This window comes from Sus scrofa, chromosome 1, assembly GCF_000003025.6.
Source record: "Sus scrofa isolate TJ Tabasco breed Duroc chromosome 1, Sscrofa11.1, whole genome shotgun sequence".
Classification (NCBI taxonomy): domain Eukaryota; kingdom Metazoa; phylum Chordata; class Mammalia; order Artiodactyla; family Suidae; genus Sus; species Sus scrofa.
Window position 1 is genome coordinate 266122900 of NC_010443.5, and position 25981 is coordinate 266148880.

Below are 25981 nucleotides of genomic sequence, written 5' to 3' on the forward strand. Positions count from 1 at the left end.
CATGGAGACGGGCAGTGTGTGAGGCGCTTGCCCAGAGGTATGGGCAAACTCCTGGGGGCAAAATTACAGAGAGAGTCTGGCACTGGAGCCAGGCCTTGAAAAATGAGGGGCTGGGGGTGAGGAAATGGAGGTGTCCGTGAATTAGAGAGAGGGTCCGGGTGGAGGTGTGTTCCAGGAATGGGAACAGCAGAAGCACAAAATTCAAGGTGGGTTTGTGTGCAAGCAGCTCACAGTGACCACGGTCCACGTTCAGGATGGGAAATTGCGGGCTACGCGCCTGGAGTAGTGAATGTCTGCGGAGGCCGTGCTGAGGAGTCTGAATTTTATTCTGAGAGCTTGTAACTTTCAATTTTTTTTTAAATGGCGAAATCCTTTTCATCGATTGACCTTTTAAGTGCAGAACCCTCAAACTGGCTGGAATTAAATGCGGAATCATTTGGTGGAAGTGGGGGGCCTCAGGCCCAACTCTGGCCCCGCTCCAGGAGAGGCCCTGGAGGGCCCCCCGAGAACCCTGAGCTTTGAGGAACATGGTTGGAAGGCCCTGTGGGAGGGGACAGGGACTCAGGACGTGTTTTCCTGGGGCTGAGTGCCTCTCTGTTATGGAAGTGTCAGATCTAGATCAGTTCCAGATTTCTGGAGCCAGAGCGAGAGGGGGGAACCTCAGTGAGACCTACACGGGCAGTTTTCACACAGGACGGTCCAGCAGGTCTAAGACTCTGTTGCTGGACAGTCACTATTGAAATGGTGGGGCCCACAGCTACTCTGGATCCCTGATGCTGGGAACGTGGCCTCCCTCTCGGAGAGGACTGCTAGTTCTTGACAGGGAGGTGGTAGCTGTGCCTCTTTCCTTGAGTCCCTCCTAGGCTGGGGGTGTTTCATCCTCTACCGGTCAGTGCCTGCATCTCAGCCCTCTGCGGCACAGTGAGTGTCTTGGTGTGAATGTAAGCGAAATCTGAATCCTGTTTCTAGGTCTCTCCCTAACCTTTCCACTCCAGCTCACTCCCCTCTGCAACATCTGAGTGACTGCTTTCATCTCTCAGAGACATGGAGAATTTAGAAAATGTTACTTTTCAAAGCATCCTGAGTTCTTGGGAAGAAAGATACTACAATGACATCTTTATTGGTGGACTAGCTGGAGTGAGAGGGATCAGGACGATGTTTATCTAAAGGCAGAGGGGATCTGGCAGCCTTGGGGCAAGGGCCCCAGCGCAGCCAGCGATCTCCTCACTGCTCCTGGCAGCCACCTTGCAGAGCCGAGGCCTCACGGGACGCAGGAATGGCGGGAAGGGGGGTGGGTGTGGCTCTGCTCCTTTCCCCTGCCCCGCCACGTCCTCCCTTCTTGCTAAGCTACGTGTAGGGTAGAGTTGAGAAGAGGAGGTTACATAGCCCACTGTGACTGGATCTGAGGAAACAATTAAACACCCACCCATAAACAAGGCCGTGGGGCAGGTGCCCAGTCTATAGGCCCAGTGTGTATTCTTTAGGCCCTTGTTTAGTCAGTTTCATCACAAAAACTTAAGCCATGTTATAGACACTTGCTGGCCTTTAGATTTCTCTCTGCTCCTCTTGAGTATGTTGTTCCTTACATCTGCTCTCTAATTTAGTGGACACTGGAATAAAGGGGGTGAACAAAAACTGGCTGCTCAGGTCATACTCTGAATTACTGAGTCAGAACCTCCCGGGGGGGGGGGCCTGGGCAGCTGCATTTTAAACAGGCACTGCAGGCAGTACTAGTAACAAACCAGATGTAGAGAGCCACTGTTTTACAGCGTTCTCCAGACAACTAACAAATCCGTTACAGTTTAAACTTCTTTCTCCTACGGAGGAAAATCAGTGCCATCTGAGTCCTTTCTGCCTCTTGATGGGACTGAAGTCCAAAAAATGATTAATTTAAATGCTACACTCAATTACTTAACTGCGAAAGTATAATAGACTTTGTGCTTTAATATACACCCAGACTGTATCTACTTGGGTAATTTAAGCAGAGGAGTGCCAACCCAGCAGCGCTCTCTTCTGCAGGACCAGGCAGGAGCTTAATTACGAGCTGGTAGGTCATGCAGCTGCCAATAAGCTGGAGGGTGCTGACACTTCCGGCGTGATGGATATCTAAATCTAGTCTTCAGCTGCCACAGGAAATCCTCCAACTTCCTTCGATCTGGCAAGGAAGGAAGGAAGGAAGGCAGGCAGGTCCGGGTCTGACTGGTCCAGTCCCCCACACAGGAAGAGGAAGGGAGCACGAAGTGAAACGAGGGCTCTGATGAGTACAGATTCGCATCAGGAATCTGGCCCCAGCCCCCCGCGGGGGTGCTGACGAGGTCAGGAGCTGCTCTGAGGTTCCCTGCTGCCATCAAGACCGAACAGAACAGGGGCCCATGTCAGGCTCTGGGCACCACAATACAATCCCATTTGATTAAAAGAAATTTCTGGTAATGAATTAAACAGACCCAAGGAAAAAAGGACACGGTGGCAATATATTCTCCTGGCACCCAGCACACGGAGGGGAAGAGGGGGAAGAGAGAAAGGGGACATAAATAAAAGGGACTACTCACTGGGGCTTTTTTCTTCGGCAAGGTCGCAGGCACAGAGCAGGTCAGAATCGATTGAGATGGGTTTCTGCTTAATCCAAAACTTAGTGCTGGCTTTCTGATTCGTAACAGGGTCTATCTCTACTTTGTCTCCAGAGATACCTGTAAGGCCAAAGGGAGGACAAAAAAGAAGCCACAAGAAGTCGGGGTCAGTGATTTCAGTGTAATCGTCGGCCCTGTTCTGCCAATCCCAAGTTGGATGAACATGAGCTCTTCCTTGGGGCTTTAGGGAGCGCCATGGGCTTCTAAAGACAGACATAAGGAGACGCCACACAGCACAGAGAAGCTGCAAAGTCTGGTTTCCTGGGTGGCTGAGCTGGAGGCGGTGGGGGTGGGGGTGAGGGAACCAGATGATAAAGTATTAAGAAACATACCTTTTTCGATATAACACAGATACAATAGAGAGTTTACCTACATATTGTTAATGAAATAAACTCTAAGCTTCCTTTAAACGGGTTCTGATCAGTGGTCTTTTTTCTGTTTTGTTTTAGAAGATCTAGGTTGGACAGAGAAGGCTGTAACATCATTTATGCCTAAAGAGCTAGGCTACCAATGAAGTTTCTGATCTGGAAAAATCTTACACACTAAAAATAGGAAAAAAAAAAATCTCTCCCTAAGGAATTCTCTGACACTAAATAATTATCCACATTGTATTGAAAGGAAGCCATAGGTGGATCAAAGGATCCTTTACGTAAAATCTTCCAAGTTCAAGTCTCAGAGCCTGGGTTCAGGCTGTGGAGGTCACTGCTTCTCTGCGGAGGGAAAGAGAGCCCTGGGTGTGCGCTTTAGGCAACAAAGGCTTTCTGACGGGATTCCAGGATCTTAACTACTGGGACTTCAGGTTTCATTTTCAGAGCTGTGAAAGACAAAACGCACTGCACGGTGACTCGGAGCAAAGGTGTCAGGAGAACAAAGGTCACGCCAGGGATGGAGGGTGTCTGAGGATGACTGTGCAAACACACGGCAACTGCCCTCCTGGAATCACCGAGCAGAATGTGCCCAGCCTGACACACAAGAGCGAGGCTGGGATGCTCCTTTTCTTTCCACTGAAAATTGAGGAATCTGTTCATGAAGTGAAACAAAATCCTTCAATATACCTTCCAGAGTGGGCCCCAGATGGATTCTTAAAAGTAATTAATTTGCAGGCCACAGTTTAAAGGTCAGGGTCAAAGCGAAAAAAAAAAAGCTAAATGAAGTAAAAATCTAAGAAATAAAACAATCGGATGTACATACTGCAACACAAAAGCCAGCCAGAGTTATCAACATATTTCGTCCTATGGATTGCCTTCAGAAGATTTTACGAATAACGTGAGAAAACGCAATGGGCCCAAAGATAGCACCGATAAAAGAAACAAAGAAATTAAAAAACAAAAAGCCAAAGAACACAATGACCGCGGTCAGGCCAAATTTAACATTAATAAAGAAAACAGACACAAACCAATCCTAGTGACTAGGTCTGCCACGCACTCACACACTCCGTGTGCTTCTGTTTTATGTTATGAATAAGGAAATCCCAAACCAGCAGTCAGACAAAGGCGGGAGACTGGAGAGCCCGCAGCAGGGTCCCCTCTGCTGCCTTTGAAGGAGACACGGGCCGTTCAGTGGCTTAACCCTGGTCATTACTGTGTGGTCTTTGGAAAAGACGAACAATTGGTATTTTTTATTAAGCGAACGCTGGAATCTGTCATTAGACATATTTCAGGAACACCATATTTCAATTAGGCATAATGTCATAAGCCCAATTGACTCTGGACGTTCGGGTCTAGATGATTTCAGGAGGGCGAGAACGTATCAGGAGACCGATTTTATTACATTTCACTTAAAATAGATTACGACTACCCTGCTACACTCTTCCCTCCAATTTGGTCATTAATTGTTAAAGATCTGGACATGTCTATAGTTCCCTGAAAGAAGAAAACTACTCACACCATGGCTTGTTGGTAGCAAGTGGTTTTTCTTTTTTTTCCCCCGGTCCTCCCTTCTTCTGCTTCTTATTTTGACATTTATAAAAGTCAAAATGAGCAGAGCGAGATCAATGTGCAAATGCGCCACATACCTCTTATGTGGAATCAACCTCACCCTACCTTCCTTCCTCAGAGAGGGAGGGGGAGAGGTATCATCAGAGAGACACGGAGTTAAAATTTTGTTCTACGGCCCTGCAACTCCTGAAGCCGTAGTCAGTCAATAGTGTTAATGTAGCTTGTTAATTTGATAGGATTTGTCAGGTAACTCCACTGGAAAATTATATAAAACTGTTCCAGATGAAAAGATGATAGTGACATGAATTAAAGTGATAGAACAATAGTGGAATATAAACCAGAAATGACACCCAAAGTGGCTGTTGATTTATTGCCGTACTGAGTTTGGTTCTGGGCTCCCATGTATATTAGTGCTACAAATCTGGGTCCATTTAGCAGAGGGATGCGCATACATACATCACCAGCTCCTGCTCCAAGCCAAGGTCACTCCCCATTGCATCAATCTTTTCAACAGAGCCTACTTCACGAAGCAGGACTTTTGTAACCATCTCAGATGTAACAGACTCTCGTCCTCTTTCATCTTTCTTTTATCATGTAAAGTACACTTTAACTTCTATTATTTTTATCTGCAAATTGTTACTGCATAGTTCATCCATTATGGGCTGTATCTCCCATCAGTTGCCTAAGCTCTGCTCGGCCACGAGAACACCCAATGACGCCCTTTCCTAGGGCTGTTGTGCAGTCACTGTTCATGGAGGGGAACCCCAAGTCTGCGGTTTGGGGATGAAGATGTGGGAGGCGAATGCATGAAGTTCAAGAGAGGCAGGCAGGTGGAACACCATTTAAACAATTGGTGTATTCCAAAAAAGTTGTGTGTAAATCAGATTTTTTTCTGAATCAAATCACATTTTCCACTGACTTCCAGTTCCAGAGATACTTCATCTTCATTTTGGATTGATCTGTAATTGGCAGGGGCTCCCGGCACTTTAGTTTTAAGTTTCTCTGCCCTGCAGGCTTTCAGTCAAGTAGTTAATGATCTGTAAAACACGCGCCTGCCTAGAGGAGTCACTATTTAAAGAAACCTGTAGGGGAATCTTTCCTGATGGGAAAAATCCTTTTGTACATTAAATAATCTCACCCCCCTTGAGAGGTGAGTCCCCGCTTCTTAAAGCAGGGCACATGGCACACCCTGTCTGCTCTTGCTGGGCAAGTGGCAGCCCGCTGTCGGAGCCCATTTTCCTGAGCACAACTAGACCCCGCTGCTGAAGGTGGAGTCCACGGCATCCAGCCTGGATGCAAACGGGGACTTCTTCTGGCCCCTGCCTGGGAGTCTGAGGTCTCCTTTTCAGCTGAAAGGAGGTCGCGGCCTGATGGAAAGAGGACCAGTTAGGAGGTTGGTGCCACAAGCTAGGTCGGGGCAAAGAGCGGCGGCGCATTAACTGGCACCGATGATGTGCCAGAGGGGTTAGAAACCCTTTGTGTGCCTTGATTCAAATCTCACAACCATCTTAGGAAGCTGGTTCCTATGTTTATCCCTATTTTGTAGATGAGGAAGCTGACACACAGAGAGGTTAAGTAACTTGTCCAAAATTACACAGCTAGGAAGTGGCAAAGCTGGCATTTGAAGAAAGCCCAGGTTTTCTGGTTCCAGAATCTGTCCTCCCAGCCACTACATTATTCTCAAGAACTGTGCCAGCCGTTTTATATAACATGTCCTAGGGGAGGTGAAGGTGCCTGTCTAAGGCTGGGCAGCCTTTAGGTGGGAGAGCCATTTTCAGACCCAGCACCATCTGGTTCCCAAGCATGGTACCTTCCATTAATCCGCACGTCCCCATTCAGTTGAGTGGAGAAGATGTGGTAAGAAATTCTGCCTAACTGGTCTTTAGCCTCTTCTCTCAATTTTTACCAAGGAACAAACAATACTCAAATGCGCCAACAAATGCTCACCTACTTTTGTTCATACATGGCAGCGTGGGGCACGAAATCCTATCAATAATCTTCTTTTTGACCACTGGGCATGGTTTTGATTTCCTTAGCTGAAGTTTTTGTGTAAAGTCACTGAAGCAAAGGCAGAGGCATTCCTTAAAGCGTCATTTATGCACTATTTTAAAGTAAATTCAAATTATAAACATATGCCCAAGAAAACAAGGGAAGCTGGCTTCTGTTAAGTTTACATTTTTCCAATGTAAACAATAGAGAAATAATTAATACAACCACAACGGAATACAATGAAGCCACAAAAAACTATGTACAGGAAAAGCTTTGACTTGGAAAAATTCTTATGACACTAGGTGAAAAGGACAGGAAAAATATTTACAGAAAAGAGGTCAAAAAGGCTAAGCTTCAAACTAGTAAGAGCGGTCAAGTCACCTCTGGCCAGTGGGATTACGTCCTTTCCTTTTCTGCATTTTTCCAAAGTAGAAATGTCACCCCAAATAAAAACAGCTGACACTTTTTGGAGGGGAGGGGTTTCCTACTTCAGATTTCAGTTCCTTTTCCCAACTCTGAAAATGCAAGGAAGGGGGTGTGTTGACTTCTATAACTGGGGATCATGAAAAGTGATCCTAAACTGAAGACTTCTTCCGTCTAGCAGTTCTCAAGTACCCAAGGGGCTGACCTGCGAGGAGGGGACTTGAGCGGCTACATTATGCCCAGCCTGGTGCCACCCTGGCAAACCGTGCCAGGGAGGCTCCACCCTGGCAGCTATGGCTGGTGAGAAGAGGGAGGAGGGGGCGGGCCTGGCTCAGCCCCTACCCTTGGAAACAAGGGAGGCCATTTGTCTCCTTTACCAGCTCTCCTCCCCAACCCACTTATCCAAAGCCATCCGTCATGACCTTTTCATGCTCCCACTTCTGACAGCTTCCAGATACAGTGAGTCAAACTTCACTGGAAGCAAACTATCGCACCAACTGTCAAAGGCAGAAAACACTGCCTGATTGCTGTCCTACATCAAAGCCAGCATATAAATCCTTCCTTAACAAGACAGCTCAAAATAAACAAAAATGCAACCATAACATATATACAACTCTCTGGAGAAACTATTTGTCCAAGGCTTTGGAGCTATCACAAGGAGATCCCTCGTCTGTCTGAGCTAACCCAAAGACGTCCATACAAGGAAATGAGCATTGTGTATCACGTGCTAACACAGACCGGGTACCTTCTTTGGGCGGCCTATGCTGGTCCTTTGCCGCAACTTACTGAGAGCTTCTCACATTTCTGTCAGGAAGGCAGTGGTAGCCCAGTGTATATTTAAAGGCAGTAGTTGAGAGAGATAAGGGTTAGTGGACTTTGGAGTCAGAGTCCCGAGTTCAGTATCAGCGTCTCTACTTTCTAACTAGGTAACGCTGGGCAGGCTGCTGTGAAATGGTGTTGGTAACAGAACCTCATGGGCTTGTTATAAGATCAAATAAGACTTGTAAAGGTGCTTGGAATATTGCTTAATCCATAGCTAGGGACATACACTACTACTTCTCATGCCTACTACTGTCTGGAGCTGGGCACTGGGCAAGGGGATGTGATGTGGGCCCAGTGATGAGGGTCGGGGCAGGGCAGGGAGCGAAGGAGCCAGGGGAGGGACATGAACAAGGGACTTGTCCGGCCCTAGACTGGGGTGGGAGTGGGAGGCAATTCTCTCGGGACCCACTCTATGCTCCACTCCATGCCCCACTCCTGGAAGCACCAGGATCCAGAACGACTGTCCAGCCGGGGAGACCAGTGCTGTCCTGTCCATGAATCTGGGCAATGACCTCCATCATCAAGAAGGCATACGTCTTCTTGATCCTGGCAACCTCCACAAGTTCAATCCAACATCAGCAAACATGTTCTCACACCTGGAAGTTGTGGCAACGTTTGTGCTAGGGAACCCCTGCCCCCTGAGGTCCCCAGGTACTTAATCTGGAGCTCCCCATCCCTCTGGTGTCATCCTGGGTAAAATTCCTTCTCCCTCCCTGAGCCTGAGCTTCTTCCTCCTTTGTAAAATGGGAAAAACAACAATAGCTTCTCCCAAGGGGTCATGAAGGTAGACCAGCCTAAACATGTAAAAAACAGCAGCGTGCCTGGCACATAAGGGCTCAATTATTGTTAAAATTATTACTACAAGTGGAGGTCCCGTCGTGGTGCAGCAGAAATGAATCTGACTAGGAACCGTGAGGTTGTGGGTTCCATCCCTGGCCTCGCTCAGTGGGTTAAGGATCCGGTGTTGCCGTGAGCTGTGGTGTAAGTCGCAGAAGCAGCTCGGATCCCGCATTGTTGTGGCTGTCGCGTAGGCTGGCGGCTACAGCTCCGATTGGACCTCTAGCCTCGAACCTCCATATGCTGCAGGAGCGGCCCTAAAAAGCAACCCCCCCTCAAATTATTAGTAAAAGTGGCCTCAGAAAGGTGAAATGACCTACTTGCTCAGGGTGAGTCAAGTTAGTAAATGGCAGAGCTGGGCTGAAGCCCAGGTCTATTGGACTAAGTCGAGTGTGTGTTCCAACCTATCGGCTTCCTACTGTCCAGGAGGAGCACGCCTGACGTCTAGCAGCACCCCCCCCCCCACAACGCCCACTTAAAATGCCCTTCTAAGCAGCTGAAACACCAGTCTGGCAAAAATTAAGGTATTTAACCTTTCACGCCTCCACGTATTTCCCAAGTTATTGTTTATTTGCTCAGACGTCATGAGATGTGGTTCATTCATCAATTTCCTACAGCTTCTGAATCTAAGACTATAAAAGCCCCACTGCTGTTAAATCCTGGAGTAGCTTTTTATACAAATCTACAATCCTCTTGTCTTCAGGTTACCTAGAGCCTCGGAAAGCCTGGAGAAGCCCCTGGGGTGTGCCACTGAACAACTCTTTGCCAGAGTGGATTTTGCTGAATCTATAAAGCCAATCGATAGCATCCACAGAGCAGGCACGGAAGACTTTGAAACTTTTCTGAATTTACACACAGGATCAGACACACCGGCTGTTTGGGCTTAATGAGACCTCAGAGATCACCTAATCTGGGGCTTTCATTCTCCATATGAAGAAATTGAGGCTCAGGGTGGGGATATGACTTGTCTGATGTCACCCAGTAATGACAGGGCTATAACCATAATTCATATCCCCATACTTCCAAGCTTGGGCTTAAACAGCCCAGCTCGGTCTCGCTGTGCGTTATGTTTCTGCAGTGGGTATATTCACACAGTGATCAAATACATTATAGCACAAAAAGCACTGCCTCCAGCAATATATTAGGGACCCAAAATATGTGACAAAATCCCATTTGGGTCACAACTAAAATGAGACCCAGTAGAGCCTTACACTCTTGAGATCAAGTGGTTCTGTGAAGTGGCTAACCACCCAAAACAGTTTGGGAATGAGAGCTAAAAGCTGCCCATTCCAATGTAATTCTAATGTTAATTCCAATTCTAATATAAAGACTTGGGAACAAGTCTGAGTGTACCTGACTAGACTGTTATCCTTGGATGGCAAACCTAGAGGCAGCGCAACCACGAGTGAGACCGCGACTGTGCACCAGCCCTCAGCAGAGCGCTCAGCACAAGGGCAGAGCTACTAAATGAGACCTCTGACGATTCAATCCCAGTCACACCCGTCCTTGGATGAGGGCTAAACTCTTGCTGTGGAGAAGGCAGTTGCAAAGTCTCTGTACTGGGGCAGTTGGACCCCCAAACTAAATATTCTCCCGGTAAACAGATACCTCAGGTGAGCTTAGCATGTCAGGAAGCAGTAATGCTGTTTCATGAGAGAGTTTATAACAGCCTCTGCAGAATGGGGAAAAAATGAGAGGTCACCCATGTTCAGGCCCTGGTGCAATGTTGGAGCTCAAGTGACAAGATGAGGACGTGGTGAAAAGAATACAGAATCCTGGAGAATGCTCACGTATCCTATTCCCATGAATTCCACGACATGCCAGTGCTTCTCAAGTTTTTCTAATTCTGAATTCTTTCTCAGCCATCTGAGGAGCCTGAGATGACTCGTCAGGGATTCTCAAAAGGGTAGATCTGGGAGCAGAGAGGAAAGCAGACAGTCAGGAAAAGCCCCTCGAGTCTCCGACATTCCCCGGCAAGGGATCTTCCCACAGCCTCATCACTGCGTTAAGCACTGACGTGGTAAAGAAAGTTTCTGGAGGCAATCCTGTGGCAGCTGTCCCTTGAAGTTCATTAGGAATTGTCAAACCCTATTCCAAATTGTGGGTCACACAAATGCTGTCACAATAGGGACAGAATAATCATTTAATACGAGCATTTATTACTGGTTTATTACCATGAATACTGGAATCCTAGGATCTGCATTCTCAAATTACTCAGCGGACCCAGGGGTTTTGGAGTTAAAGACAACGCAGGTCTCCACAGCAACTATGATGTTCTTTGTGTCTCTGAATGGAGAAGGGTATCTCCCGAGCATTCACTGTGAAATGGGGGTGTGGGAGGAAGGTCAATCCATTTCTGAGAACACGCATTTCCAGATTATGTAATTACTTGAACTGTTCTCTGTAGGTACCCCATCAGAAATAAGAGGGCCATGTATTTTATTCATATAGCCAAACGGAACTACTTCCAGGGTCCGAGTGAGCCTGAGGAGTAATAAAGTCCAGGCCACAGCTGCTGCTTTCACTCATGGAGTCTTCTAATGTGTTTCTGAAGTCTGCATCTAGAGTAAAAAATAACATTGCAGTAAGGTTGTCTTTGAGGGCTAGCTTGTAGGTATTGACCAGAGAGTTAAATAACTGCAACGGGATAAACCAAGAAAGACAAGAGATGGCAAATAACGCTGCCTTCTCATCACACGCAGGCGCAGGGCAGACATTTTTAATCCATCACAGAGTTTATGTCGCCTTCAGACACCGCCTGAGATGCTACTCCAGCCTGATGCGCTGGGCAGCCATCACAAACTTGACTAGAGTTGGTTTATGAGATGAAACCTCTTTGCCCTCTTTAAGATACGTGCTAGTGTACTTGATACTTCAGATAAAAAAAAAAAATCTGTGATCACAAGTGTTAAGATTATACATATGGATTGTTTTTTTTTTTTTTTTTTTTGGCTGCAGCCATGGCATGTGGAAGTTCCCGGGCCAGGGATTAAACCCACACTACAGCAGGAACCTGAGCCGCTACAGTGACAATGCTGGAACCCAAGCCGCTACAGTGACAATGCTGGATCCTTAACCCACTGCGCCACAGGCAGCTCTACACCTGGACTGCTGTATGAAGAGATAGTGGAGGTAACCATGGAAACTTTATAATACAGTCTTTATCTGTAAATCTTACACAGAATTTGTACATCCTACACAGAATTATGTTGGTTATATAGGCAATATAATAGAGATGGGAATCATGGTACATTATGTATTCAGTGACATATCCCTTTGGTGACTTGGGGATGGTCAACTGACAAATGATAAAGTGAAGGAATCAAGTTATACAGGTGGCATGGCTATCAAAACACTTCTTAGCCTGAGACCTGTGCTGGGAAAACCAGGCTGACCTGTCCAATCAGTAAAAAGCAAAACAAAATAACAACAACAACAAAAAACCCCTAGACAAAGAGATAAGGGCAAGAAAGTCCTTTGAATACTGTGAGATTGCGTTTTCCAAACCCCACAATTAAGGAGATATTCTGAGGAGTTCCCGTCGTGGCTCAGTGGTTAACGAATCTGACTAGGAACCATGAGGTTAAGGGTTTGATCCCTGGCCTTGCTCAGTGGGCTAAGGATCTGGCGTTGCCGTGAGCTATGGTGTAGGTCGCAGACGTAGCTCGGATCCTGTGTTGCTGTAGCTCTGGCTTAGGCCGGTGGCCATAGCTCCAATTAGACCCCTAGCCTGGGAACCTCCATATACCGCAGGAGCAGCCCTAGAAAAGACAAATTGAAAAAAAAAAAAAAAAAAAAAGAGACATTCTGAGCCAGCAGGTCTTATATGAGGCCAGGGAGTTGGTGATTCTGCACACGGTCATGGTAGGAAACACTGCTTTAAGGTACCACGTAAATGAGCGGCCTACGAAGAAGTGCTGGCCCTCTCTGCCTCCGTACCTGGGTTTGTGGGCAGCCTCTTGGCTGCTGCGTCCTAAGTCAGCTTCTGTCAGTCAGCCAATGCGAATGTCCTGATAGCATACTCTGGGCTTCCCAGATCACAGGCGGCACTCACCATCTGACCCGTTTAGATTCAGCTGCTCCAAACCCACTTCAACCTGCCAGCCCCGGCGTGTCTGGGCAGCACCCACGTCTTCATGCCTGATACCATGGTCAAGCGTACAGGAGCTCCGGTTAATGGGATAAATCTCAACTTGGTATAAGCTCAGCAAAGTCTACATTTAAAGGGCATCTGTACTTTTAGGCCCAACATGGAGGGGAAGCAGGTAAGATGAAGTATCCAAAAATATTTGTAAGACACACAGGAATGTTTAGGCATGATGGCTGTGCTGGTCAGTTTTCCAGGCTGGCAGAGCATGGATGGCAAATCGATTTCCACTGAAGAACCAGTGCCAGCTGATCGGGAGGGGGCTTTTTATGGGGCAGTGTTGGGAACGATTCTGAGGTGAGGTCTGGGCCCAGGGGGAAAACGTGCAGGGACAGATCAGCGGTGTGAATGGAGGATGGAAGAGCAGCACACACGCCACACTGACACTGGTCTCCAGAGGCTGAGGGAGGGAGAAGAGTGGGGGGCGTGCAGAATTTCTGGAACTGGCCAACCAGAAGCAATCACGTCCTTGCTGAAGGCACGTCCTTAATGACTGAGGTATTTGCCATGTGATGGATTTAGTGTATGGGATTGAGTTTCAGTCTCAGTTTTGCTCCTGGGACTGGATACCCTACTGTCTACCTGACGGCTGAGGGGAGGGAAAGAGAGTTGGTATTTATTAAGTAATAGCTGTGTGCCAGTCAGCACGACGTGCTTTATAATACGTTACTTTATCTCATGAACTCCTCCAAGCCTCAGTTTTTTGTCATGAAATGGGAGTAACATCATCAATCCGCTGTGTGCATTAAACAAGGTAATAAGGGTGAAAGTTCACTGCAGACCACAAACTGCTACAGAGATAGAGCATTAGTGCAATGGCCATCCGCATTCAAGGGGCGATCAGTCGTTAGCCGCAGGACAGCCTCAGTCTTGGGTTCTGATCTCAGCTTCATCCCAGCTTCCTCACATTAAAAAAAATGGAGGTAACATCAAAACTATCTAATAAAGTACTATGATTAGAGGAGACAATGCATATAAAAGAGGGATCAGCAGAGCTCTTGGCACATAGTAAGCATCTGACAAACGGCAACGGCTTTTAAAAATTATAATTCTTGTTAATGTTATTTAAAAAGATCAGATCTTTGCTCCAGGTTTCATTAACAGACTCCAATCGCAGTTTTCAATCGTGTAAAAGTCTGGTGGAAAATCGACTGAATTTTGGGTCATGCAGATCAAAGTCCCCCGACTTTCTCAGAAGCAAATGGCAGGCAGCGAAACTGGGATACCAGCCACGCTTACTCGATCAGGAGGCAAGCCTCCATGGGGCCGACGCGCTCGGCCCGGCGAGCCTCGGCTGTGTGCTCTGTGTGCCGCTAACTCTGCATGGACGGGGAGTTTTCTGTGGAATCAGCAGGGCTGCTGGGTAAATGCCACACACAGACGCTTACCACTTAGAAGAACTTGCCACAGGGGGCGAGCGAAATCTCTGCTCTGACTGACACAGGATGGACGAGCGGAGGAGACCATCCATCAGTGTCAGGAAAGATCTGAAGCACCTGGCTAGTCAGTTGAAATAAAATAAATTATTTACTGATCTCAGAATCCAGCTGCTCACTTGAATGCCCATAAAGAGTGTGCTGCTTGCTGCCCTGAACTCTGTAGTAGATGCTGTTTCAGAAAGAAAGACTTTCCGGACGGCTTCGTGCAGGCTTTTTAGAACGGAGTGTGATCATCTGCTTTCTAAGGAGGAAGTGAGGGCCTGAATACAAACCGGAACAGGAAATGAACCTGTCTTTCCACTGCGTGATATGGTGCTCATGGGCACAGTCTGTCTGACTGTCAGAAAATTCCCTGCGACTAATTAGTGAAGTTTTTGCTTATATTGCTAGAGACTGAATTTAGATTCATAGCAGAAACAAATGCTCTGACGACATCCATTTTAGAAGTGCGTCAGAATCGTGACTCTCCACCAGAGGGCGCTGTGGGTGCCACTGGAAGCATCCAGAGGCGCCAGGGACCGGCTTCTGGTCCCCTCACTTCCGAGAGCCACCGTGGTAAAGAGAGGTACCTGCATTACTCTCAGCATCCACTTCCACCTGCCAAGTCTCTGTCGAGACTACAGGTGAAACCTTGTCAACAGGGCCACTACCTAATCCGAGTGATCTGGTTAAATACTTTCAAGATGGTGCGCTAGGAGAGAAACCAATGAGCAACACAAATGGTAATGACTGTGATCACCACACCACTGAGATAAGCTACCACCAGAACACAGCGCCCTCGGACCACCTTCACACACAATCTCAAAGGTAAACATTATAACTCCCACTTCGGAAATGACAAACGTTAAGACTGAAAGGGGAGTTCCCATCGTGGCTCAGCGGAAAGGAACCTGACTAGTCTCCATGAGGATGCAGGTTCGATCCCTGGCCTCACGCAGTGGGTTAAGAATCTGGCATTGCCCTGAGCTGTGGTGTAGGTCACAGACGCAGCTTGGATCCTGTGTTGCTGTGGCTGTGGTGTAGGCCAGCGGCTATGGCTCCGACTGGACCCCTAGCCTGGGAACCTCCAAATGCCATGGGAGCGGCCCTAAAACGACAAAAGACTGATAGGGGAGGGGACTTATTTAAGCCGAAATTGCAAATAAGCGGTAAAGCTGGGAGTCAAACCAGTTCTTGCCTGTAGAGCTTGGGCTCTCTGCACTGATTCTTCTGTGAACTTTTTCCTCTATCTGAATATACTAATCAGAATCGGATGAATTCAAGTTTGGCTTTTTGCCTCTGGAAACCATCTGGGGAAAAAAAAGTCCATCCTCTGTTAGGGAGGAGATGCCCTCAGGTTGGCTAGACTAGGGTTCTGCCCCTGATACCATTACCTTCTTACCCGCTGTGTGAGCTTGGGCATGAGCCTCCACCTCTCTGCACCTCGCCTACATTCTCTGTCAGATGGAGACAGCAAAAACATCTGCCTTTAAGGCGGGTTAGTAGTGCAGGTGAAGCACTTATGAGCCAGCACAGTGCCTAGTGCGTAGTGGACACCTAAGATGACAGCCATGAGGATAACGACGACGATGGCCTATGAATATCGTGTGGACCACTACGACTCTCCTAGTCCTGTGAGGTTCAAGTCAAAACAGAGATTTAGGGAGTTCCCTGGAGGCTCAGTGGGTTAAGGATTCAGCGCTGTCACGGCAGGGGCTTGGGTTCAATCCCTGGCCCTGGAGCGTCTGCATGTTATAGACGTGGCCAAAAAAAGAAAAAAATCCGCAGACATTTTTTACACAAATTAACCCCAAATAGTAATTGAAATTTAGTTCCAAATTATCTGGTGAGGATCCAAATTTAACTTCTGAGATCATTAAAAGCCTTCCTGAATAAAGGCATGAATGAATAAGCAATGAATTCACTGAGTAAGAAAAGGCAAGTGGCAATGTTACAAAGCAGTTCTGAGGATAGGATGAAAGAGAATCACAGAATGAAAAGAATTATGCAACTTCATGGAAGTCAATCAGCTTGAAAAAGAGTCTCAAGTTAGTTCTATTTCTAATCTTCTGCTTCATAAAAAAGGAGACAAGACAGAGCGCTCCTGTGGGGAAAAGGAGTTACTTTACATTTCATTGTTTCAACATTTTCTCTGAAAACAAATTACCGTTCGTCACTGAGATCCTATAAAAGCTGCATGTTGTTTCTTTCCCTGTTTCTACACTGACCAGGGACAGAAGGCTCTCCTCTGTTTACACACTTACCTAACTGCACGTCGGTTGTGAATCGGAGTCTGTGGATCATGCTGACTTTGAATGACTTGTAATGGTGGCTGCTCAGCATGTCCTGTACTGTAGCTATGTCAATTTGCGAATCCTCCTCAAAAACCCCGTCTGCCCTTGAACCTGGGGAGGAGAAAGCAGTTTAACACATAAAGATACATGAGGCTTGGCAAATGGTGTCTGCTTAAAATGCTTTGGGATAAATTAAAATAATATGGGCTATTTAATTTGGAAAAGAAAAGGCTGAGCGATGACTTAATAATGCCATTCCAGTAAACAGAGAACGGTAACATATTAATCATTCAACAATTAATTCCATAAACAGTGCCTCTTCTATGGCAGGCCCTTGGCTGGGCAGCAGCAATACAGAGGGTAGAAAAACTCCCGCTCACCAGAAGCTCTCAGTCTCCCCAGAAGTAAGTCAAAATCACAAAAGCATGTGTGGCCACGCTTCTTTTTCTTTTTCAGGCCACACCCACACATATGGAGGTTCCTAGGCTAGAGGTCGAATCAGAGCCACAGGTGCCGGCCTATGCCACAGCCACAGCAACGCCAGATCCGAGCTGTATCTGCTACCAATGCCACAGCCACAGCAACGCAGGATCCCTGCTGCGTCTATGACCTACACCACAGCCCAGGGCTATGCGCTGGATCCTTAACCCACTGAGTGAGGCCAGGGATTGAACCCCTGTCCTCATGGATCCTAGGAGGATTCGTTTCCGCTGTGCCACAATGAGAACTCCCTTGCTTCTTTTTCTAGTCAGCTTCCTGTCCTGTGCCCTAGTCTCCACTGGTTCGGGTCCAAGCCTGCCTGAACTTGGATGGCTCTAACAGTCTCCTTTAGGATTCCTCTAGGGTTCCCTCTGTAGGACTTTGTGATTCATCTTTCTAAAGCTTTGATCAGTCATTCACTCATCAAACGTTTAGGGAGAGCTCTGCACACTAAGTACTCGGATACTGATACTGGGGACAATTAAGAAGACTGGCTCAGAAATCTCCCCTGGCTTCCCAAGGCCTCCGCAATGAAGCAAACTCTTTTCCACCAAGCAACCAAGGCTGTCCACACTCTTGCTGAAACAAAATTTTCCCAATTTTACCAGTCACTTCTCACACATACCTCCTCTCAGCTCCTCCCAAACTCAGACTGTATACAGGTTCAGGTTTTTCTACTTCTGGGCCTTTGCTCAAGAGGTACCTCTGGCCTAGAATACTCCTTCCACCCTCATCCAGAATCTGTCTCCACTCAGACTAGCTCAGACTCCACCCCGACCTGAATTCCATAGCAGTTGGTTATACTGCATTCTGGAGCCAAGGGGACCTGGGCTCAAATCCTGGCTCCTGCCTTGAACTTACCTTGATCTTGGGCAAGTAAGTGACTGTTTCTCTGACCCCCCATATCTGACATTCAGAGACTATCAAAATGTATTTAAAGAATCTAATATACAATAGGCTTAATAAATAGTGGTCATGATTATTTTTATTCTAATGCCATATGGATCATATTCAGCTTTGCACTAGAAAGGTTGAGCAGTTGCTCTGTCCTAAATTGGAAGCTTTGTGAGGATCAGGAAATTTCTCATTCATCTCTACACCTTTTCCTGAAAGCAGTACTAATTTTGCTAAATAAACAAGTAAAGTAAATCAATGATAATAGCAACAGCTAATACAACAGGCATGGTGCTGAGCCCTTCATACATGTATTTAAGTCTCAAGACCACCCTGTAGGTAGGTCCTGTAATCTCCCTTCTATATATAATGAAGAATCCCAGGCTTTGGGAGGCAAAGTCACACACTCAAGGTCACAACAGCAAAGCTAAATTAATTCTGGTCACCCCCACCCCGACTCTGAATGTGGTCTTCTGAAGGTGCGGCTGCTGGGGCCTTTCCGTGGTGGGAGGGAGCACCAGTCTGGGAGAGGCCAGCCAGAGTGGGGTGCCAGAGGCCTTGTGATGAGAATCCAGAGACGGTTCCTCAGGGAAACCTGGACAGATCTCCTGGGCACAGAGCTGGAGGAATGGAAAACTCCAGATTTGGGTGTAAAACTTGAAAATTCTATTATACAACCGGTAGCTAGTCAATTACACAGCTTCCTTCCTGAAGTTATTGCTTACAGGGCAAGCTTTTAAATCAACGTTGGTTTCTGAGGCCTTCCCATTTAACCGGTTTATTAGGAACTGTGCCTTCCATTTCCAAACACTACCACCGTCCCAGCGTGGACCATGTGGCACCTACGGTGACGCTTTCCCCTCAGGAAGATGCAACTGCTTCCTAATGGGCCAGTGACTGGATGCCTGTGACAGAGTCCCACATGGGGGCCTCTCTGCCCAGGTCACCCTTCTCCCCAACCCACCCCCTCCTGGCCTATTCCTCCAGGCCTTCCCCTACCACCACCCCGTTCCTCGGATGAGCTTAGCTCGAGCAACACTCCAAGGAACCCGAAGTCTAACTTGGCTCCTTCTGTCACCGCACCCTGCTTGTTCCTTTAGAGTAAAGATCACAGAGAGTAATTCTCTGGCTCTGCTGTTAGACTGTAACCCCAGCAGCAGAGGCGGGGGAAGGCTCTACTCAGACCATAGCCCAGACCCTGCTGGTGCAACCACGCACAGGACAAAGCCAGAGTTTGGCGACGATTTACTGGATGAATACCAGGAGCCGTGTCCCAGGAGGGTGAGGCTCAGAGAGGCTTAGTGACTTAACCAACATCACATCACTCGTCCACGTCTTCTGAGGAATGTCCATGTCCCAAGCCAAGGCTGGTGAGAAATTAAAGTTTTAGGAGTTCCCGTCGTGGCTCAGTGGTGAACGAATCCGACTAGGAACCATGAGGTTGTGGGTTCGATCCCTGGCCTCGATCAGTGGGTTAAGGATGCGGCGTTGCCGTGAGCTGTGGTGTAGGTTGCAGATGCAGCTCGGATCCCGTGTTGCTGTGGCTGTGGTGTAGGCTGGCGGCTACAGCTCCAATTAGACCCCTAGCCTGGGAAACTCCATATGCCGCGGGTTCGTCCCTAGAAAAGGCAAAAAGACAAAAAAACAAAAAAAGAACTTATACAGCTCCAGTTCGACCCCTAGCCTGGGAAACTCCATATGCCGCGGGTTCGTCCCTAGAAAAGGCAAAAAGACAAAAAAACAAAAAAAGAACTTAAAGTTTCAGATGGTTACTTGCTTTCTCCAAACGTGCCTTTTACTAATAAAACAGAACTGTCAAGCTATGTTTGGAGTCTTCAAGTGAGAATTTTGGAGAAACACTAAAATCCTTTCATGTTTTAAATCATTTAAAGCCATCTTTTCTGAGAAAATCCATTGTTAGATACAACTTAGCTCAAAAACTTCTGTTTTCTTTACTAATTAGTATTTTCTAAATATTGCAGGTATTTGATTTGAAAAGAGGTAACAGCTCATTATGCTAAAATGCCAATTATTTAAAAAAACACACACTTAAGAGTTTTATATTTTATGGTGTTGGATTAAAACCAATTTAAAAATTACTATAACGTGACATATAATTTTTTACTGAGCTATTTCAATGCCAGCTGCTAATAAAGCATCTTAGCTGTAAATGATAATTCAGATGCTTTTAGATAAAGTGGTGCATAAATATGGCTGGAAATTGATTTAGCTTCTTACAGAAGCTACTGAAGAATGACATATTTTGTTTAATACACCAGCTAATGTAGTCCTAAAAGCTCAAACAAGTGCCAGTTTTCACTCCTAAATTTGCTGTGGGAGATTAATGAAAACTTTATATTTTGCTGAAATGTTAATAATGGGCAGATGAGCTGATAGGATTTTAGTAGAGGTCTTAAAGCTATGGAATAACCAGCAAGGCTTGTCAATTTCCTCATATTAATTTTGCCCAAGACTTATATAGCTGGAGCTGGCTCAACACACTAATGCTTCTTGCATTGACCTTCTACTCTCTGGCAGTGTAAATTCATATCCCATTTGAGGATTTAAGTCCCCTTGATACTTGGGTGAGTTCTGAGCCTTGCCCCAGCTGCCAAGGGGTGTGTTTATGTTTATGATCATAAGGGCAATAGCACCTGCGGGAGCAGAGAAGGAACAGTCCTGCAGTCATTTCCAACGCAGGCCGTTCACCCCAAGAGGGGTTTTATCTGCTGAATGGGAACACCTTCTGGTCTGGGAGTGCCAGCGTCATTTCTGAAAGTAGGCTCCAAAGTGCCGATGCTTGGAGGGGACCTGTTTGTATGCACAGATCAGTCAGCCGTGCAACCTGCAACTCTCTCCCCATGTCTGCAGGGTGCTAGACTGTGAAAGGACACTGATGGGGATGAGGCAGGGTTCCTGATCTTTATAAGAGCTCACCAATTCACTACAGAACACAGAGAAAACAGCACAAGGCAGAGAGAAGGGCCTGATTAATGATGCATGCATCAGACACAATCTAAAGACACATACCCCAAGCAGAGCAATACACCAAGAACGTTTTTCGGGACCAGGAAAGTTCTATGACTTTGCCTGCACACCTTTACTGTGTGTGTTCTTCTGGAGAGGGGGGAACCCAACCACACATCAAAGATGCTTGGCACTGCACCATATGCATATTAAAAATACTACTGTGCTATCAACGTCACATTTAAAAACCACTTCTGTTAAGAGAAGACATTTTTATCTACTCCAAGTAAAAAACAGGCCCAGAATGTCTTAAAAATAAACATATTTAAAAAAACTCCACTCCCCAAACTGTTAATTTAATTGAAATATAACCCTTTGGTATTTTGTTAAATTAGCAATTAAAAAGGTCACAGGCAATTAAATGAAACAAAAGCCACACTGTGTTCATCTACATTAATGCTGAACTGGGTCTCCTCGTGAATGACAAGATAAATTGTAATGGTGCCTTCAAAGACTTCACACTGTATTTTGTCAAAGTCGGGAGTGTTAATGTCTCTATGTGCCACGGATTACCATAATGCATCGTGTCAAAACGCTCCGGCTGCAATAACTCAAAGATGTATTGTGATAGATCAAATTTTGGGGAGGCGCCTAAAAGGGGACTTGAGCGCCAGAGCGCAAATGGACTGACAGCAGGCTCTGGAAGAAGGGCAGAGAGCACATTCAAAACGTGGAAAGGTTGGAGGGACAAGCGGAAAATCCAAGACAGGAAGGAGCTTAGCTGTCTGTGGAGCAAGGAATCAGGAAAAAGGAAACAAGGACTAGCACCTGTCTTAATGGCAAAACCAGGCCAGGGCAGAGGGGCAAAGGGAAGCGGAGAGGAGGCGAAGGCGGAGGCTGGGGGAGTGCAGAGTCCGCAGCAAGACAGGAAGAGGAGGTACTGAGAGAGCCAAGGGCTGGGTGTGGCCTGGGCGTAAAGACACGTCAGTTCAGAGGTGTAGATTCAAATCCTAACTTTGACACCAAGGCTCAGGAGCGGGTCAAAACCATGCCCAAGGTTCCACTGTGGGGGAGCGGCAGAGCTGGGACAGATGCACTGGACTCCGGAGTCCACGCTCCTCTCCCTGCCTTCTCCCCACACTCCTGCAGCGCCAGCAAGGCCAGGGACTGTGGGCGTCACTATCGACTCCAAGGCAGTGGTTCTCAAACTGCAGCTCAGGAGCCCCAGGCATGAAGGCAGGGGCAGGTAGGTTTATAACCTCAATACTATTTTCTTAATAACTGTAAAACAATCCTTGCCCTCTTCATGCTCTTACCTCACAAGTGGACCAAGTAATAAACAGTTTATGGAGGGGGTTCCCTTTGTGGCTCTGCGGTTAATGAACCAGACTAGGATCCATGAGGATGCGGTTCAATCCCTGGCCTCGCTCAGTGGGTTAAGGATCTGGTGTTATTGTGAGCTGTGGTGTAGGTCGCAGAGGCAGCTCGGATCCCAAGTTGCTGTGGCTGTGGCGTAGGCCAGAGGCTGTAGCTCTGATTTGACCCCTAGCCTGGGAGCTTCCATACGCCACAGGTGCGGCCCTAAAAAGCAAGGAAAAAAAAAAAGTTTATTGACTCGTTTCTGATTTCACATTGCAACCAACCTTTAAGTAAACTATCATTGGAGTTTTGGTATAGTAATGAAAACAATATCCACTATTATCTGAAAAAGCTACTGAAATACTCCGCCTTTTCCAACAATACGTCTGTGTTTGCCAAACTGTCTTCACATACTTCACTGAAAACGATGTATTGTAAGGGACTGACTGTAGAAGTAAATATGAAAATCCAGGGGTCAAGAGACTTGTGATTGCCAAGGGGCACGGGGAGGGAGTGGGATGGACTGGGAGTCTGGGGTTAACAGATGCAAACTATTACTTTTGGAGTGGATAAGCCATGGGATCCTGCTGTATAGCACAGGGAACTACATCTAGTCACTTGTAATGGGACATGATAGAAGATAATGTGAGAAAAGAATGTATACACACACACACACATGTGTATATATGCATGTGTGACTGGGTCACTTAGATGTACAGTAGAAAACTGATACAACATTGTAAACCAAATATAATGGGAAAAATAAAAATCATTAAATTTAAAAAAAAGAAAAAAAGGGACAACCAACCAGGGATAAAACCTAATTCTCCCTACTCCTTCTGTAAGACTCAAAGCTAGATGCGTGAGTGAGTCATGGAGAAAAACTCTCCTTGAGCTTTCTACATCCATCATGTTTTTTTTTTTTTTCCAAAGGCCTTTTAAGTCCCCAAAGCCTCATAAGCCCCAAACTTCTCTTCTATTAAACACTTCCCTTCGGCTACTAGTCATTTTTGCTGGTCTCTAAAAAACAATCAATAGGTGATAGACTATGATACACACATGCACACCTGCACGCCCTCAGCAGTAATCTCTGCAAAGCCATCAGGATCACGCAGGAGGATACACCCTTCACTGGATCTGCCACGCTGCAGCCAGGGTAGGGATGCTTGCTGTCAGCGCCTAAGTGATTAAACTCCCGAGTCAGAGCCTTTCCACAGGGAGATTTCGGACCCTCAATAAGTCAGGATGATCTTGTTTTATGAGGTGATCAGAGTGAAACGATTCCAGGTTTGTAGAATTTCTAAAAAGACCAGATCATGGAAACAGGGGTGGGGGGTGAGGACGGGGGAGCTTCGGGCCCTGCATTCAAGTTCCTGCCTGTCCCCCCATCTCTTCCTTCAGCCCTCTCTCCCTGGCTCATTTCATTCCACTCCATTCATTCATGCCCAAAGACACCAAGCTCCTTTTCAAGGCCTTTGGACGAGTAGCCCCTTGGCCTAGAACAATCCTCTGACTCATTCCCTAGCTCCTGTTTACTCTTCCTCCAGGAAGCTTTAGCCTCCGGTTCTCACCGGCTCCAGTCCCCTGTTAGATGCTCTCTCACGTCCTTCAAAGCACTTCTCCCACGTGTGAGCTCCATGCCGTGGGGGCCGTGTAGCCCCTCTACTGGCCCCGCATAGTGGCTGCCCGTCAGCCTCTGGGGGTGACTGAACACGTATGTGCCCAGAGCGAAGCCTTTACAGGATGGAAGGGTCTGGACCACTGGCTTCTGACGTTCGCTTGGAAGTCAGGGTGATGACAGAATTCCCGTCAATCTCGCCTCTTCCATCGTGCCTTTGCCCCTGTTCAAAACACAGGAAAAGTAACGGGGTCTTCCAAAGCACCTGGGCCTTTGGGGCAATTTACATGACAAAACATCTAAGACCTCTAACATCTGATCATCACTGAGGTGTCCCTCACTCTCTGGCTCCAGAGTCAGAGAATGGGGGCACACATGCTGGAAGAAGCCCTCCTCCCACGGGGGAGTCTCGGCAGAAATGTCACCTGATGCATTACCAAACCATCAGCCAGGGGCTGCAGGGCGGATTCTAGGGCCAGGAGTCTACCAGAGGGATGCAAATCCCTGTGCCCTCGCTCAGAGCCCATACAGGGTTTGTGGCTCGTCAAACATGTTTCCTTACTGCTCTAATGTACCAGTGTATCGCTTAATGAAAGTTCTTAATTGTAATTCAATTAATTACATACACAGAGTCCCCAATTACATTTTCCAATAAGACATTGGCTGTGGTACAGGTCTAAATGCACTTAACCAATTTTAATATATTAAGACCAATTTCCCTTGAATACTAATTACTACCTAATGATAAAATGAAAAGGGGGGAACTTTCAAGAAAGAGGGAGAGTAAAAAATGGAATTCATGTGGAATCCGTCCACATCACACAATGCAGACACTCACTAGGGAAGAAGTAGGTGTGGAGAGGGCACAAGTCTGCTTCCAGGACGGATCAGCACTGCCTTTTGCCCGAGGTTTCAGCCACCCCTGGTGCTGGCCCACCGCCCACAGGGGCCTGGGGAAGTCTAAGTGGCCGGAGGGGAAAGAGGACTAACAGAGGGGAAAAGGCCACCACACAGACTAGCCACGGTGTCTGGGCATAGGAACTCGCATCCAGACACTGGGAAGGCCCAGCACGTGCTTTGGGCCGTGCACCTGACTAGGTGCCTGTAATGTCCACGCTCTCACAGGGCAGGGATCCCCATCACACACCACAGATGGGGAATGAAGCTTGGGGAAGGACTCGCCTCAGGTCACAATGTGGCTCCAAATATCTGGCCTTTCCCCCTGCAACACACCACCAACCAGCCTGCATGAGCCACACCGCAAGAGGCGCGGACACACAGCTATTTTGATACGGGGGATAACGTTTTTGTTTCATTTAAATTGTTAGCAGGTAGCAAGCAGGGAGCGATTATCCAATATCTACTTGAAACAATTCTCACCCACATAGAAAATTCCTCATAGTGAACACGTCCCCCACTCCCCAAAGCCAGACACCTAACTGGCTTTCAGCAGCAGTTCACCCTCAAATACGTCCTGAACACCATCGGCCATTTCCATTTGTAAACAGTTTATTTGCGCGATCATTTTCTTCTGCACCTGAAGACTGCTGTTGTGATATAATAAGTACCAGGACTTTAAGCCCTCTTTTAAGGCACACGATAGAAACTGGAGAGATGAGTACTTTGTAAGGGAAGAAGGCAAACCCTCCAGAAGCCAAGTAGAGCCACCAGGGAGTTTGTGGGGCCGGCACAGAGCACCAAGGGAGGAGTGATCAGCCCACTATGAATAAGCACCCCGAAGAAGAGCTGGAAACACACCAGGAGAAGCAGTCACTCACCATCTACAAATTTGCCCTTTTCTTTAGTAATACTGATGGGGGGCAGGGGGGACCCCGTGTACCACCACAAAGAATCCCTGACACATAAAGATGCTCACCCCAAACCCAAGTTCTTTTTAAAGGCCATCACAGGTGTTCCCGTCATGGCCGAGTGGAAAAGAATCTGACTGGTACCCATGAGGATGGGGGTTCGATCCTTGGCCTTGCTCAGTGGGTTAACGACCTGGCGCTGCGGTGAGCTGTGTGTAGGTTACAGACGCGGGTCAGATCCCATGTTGCTGTGGCTGTGGCGTAGGCCAGCAGCTACAGCTCTGATTCGACCCCTAGCCTGGGAACCCCCATAAGCCATGGGTGCGACCCTAAAAAGACAAAAAAAAAAAAAAGCCATCTC

At 47.1% G+C, this 25981-nt stretch overlaps 1 protein-coding gene across 12 annotated transcripts in view; it reads right to left on the minus strand.

Moving 5' to 3' along the window:
* Window positions 1-25981, minus strand: part of MAPKAP1 (mitogen-activated protein kinase associated protein 1) — a 250193-nt gene that overhangs the window by 26708 nt on the left and 197504 nt on the right. For 10 of the 12 annotated variants that reach the window (XM_021068873.1, XM_021068852.1, XM_021068901.1 and 7 more), the window contains 2 exons: window positions 16465-16605; window positions 2550-2687 (listed from right to left, as the gene is read on the minus strand). In XM_021068873.1, coding sequence (XP_020924532.1) covers window positions 2550-2687; window positions 16465-16605 — 279 coding nt within the window. Of the gene's footprint in view, window positions 1-308; window positions 2156-2549; window positions 2688-16464; window positions 16606-25981 lie in introns of those variants that run through there. The other 2 variants (XM_021068868.1, XM_021068876.1) reach the window with 2 other exon arrangements.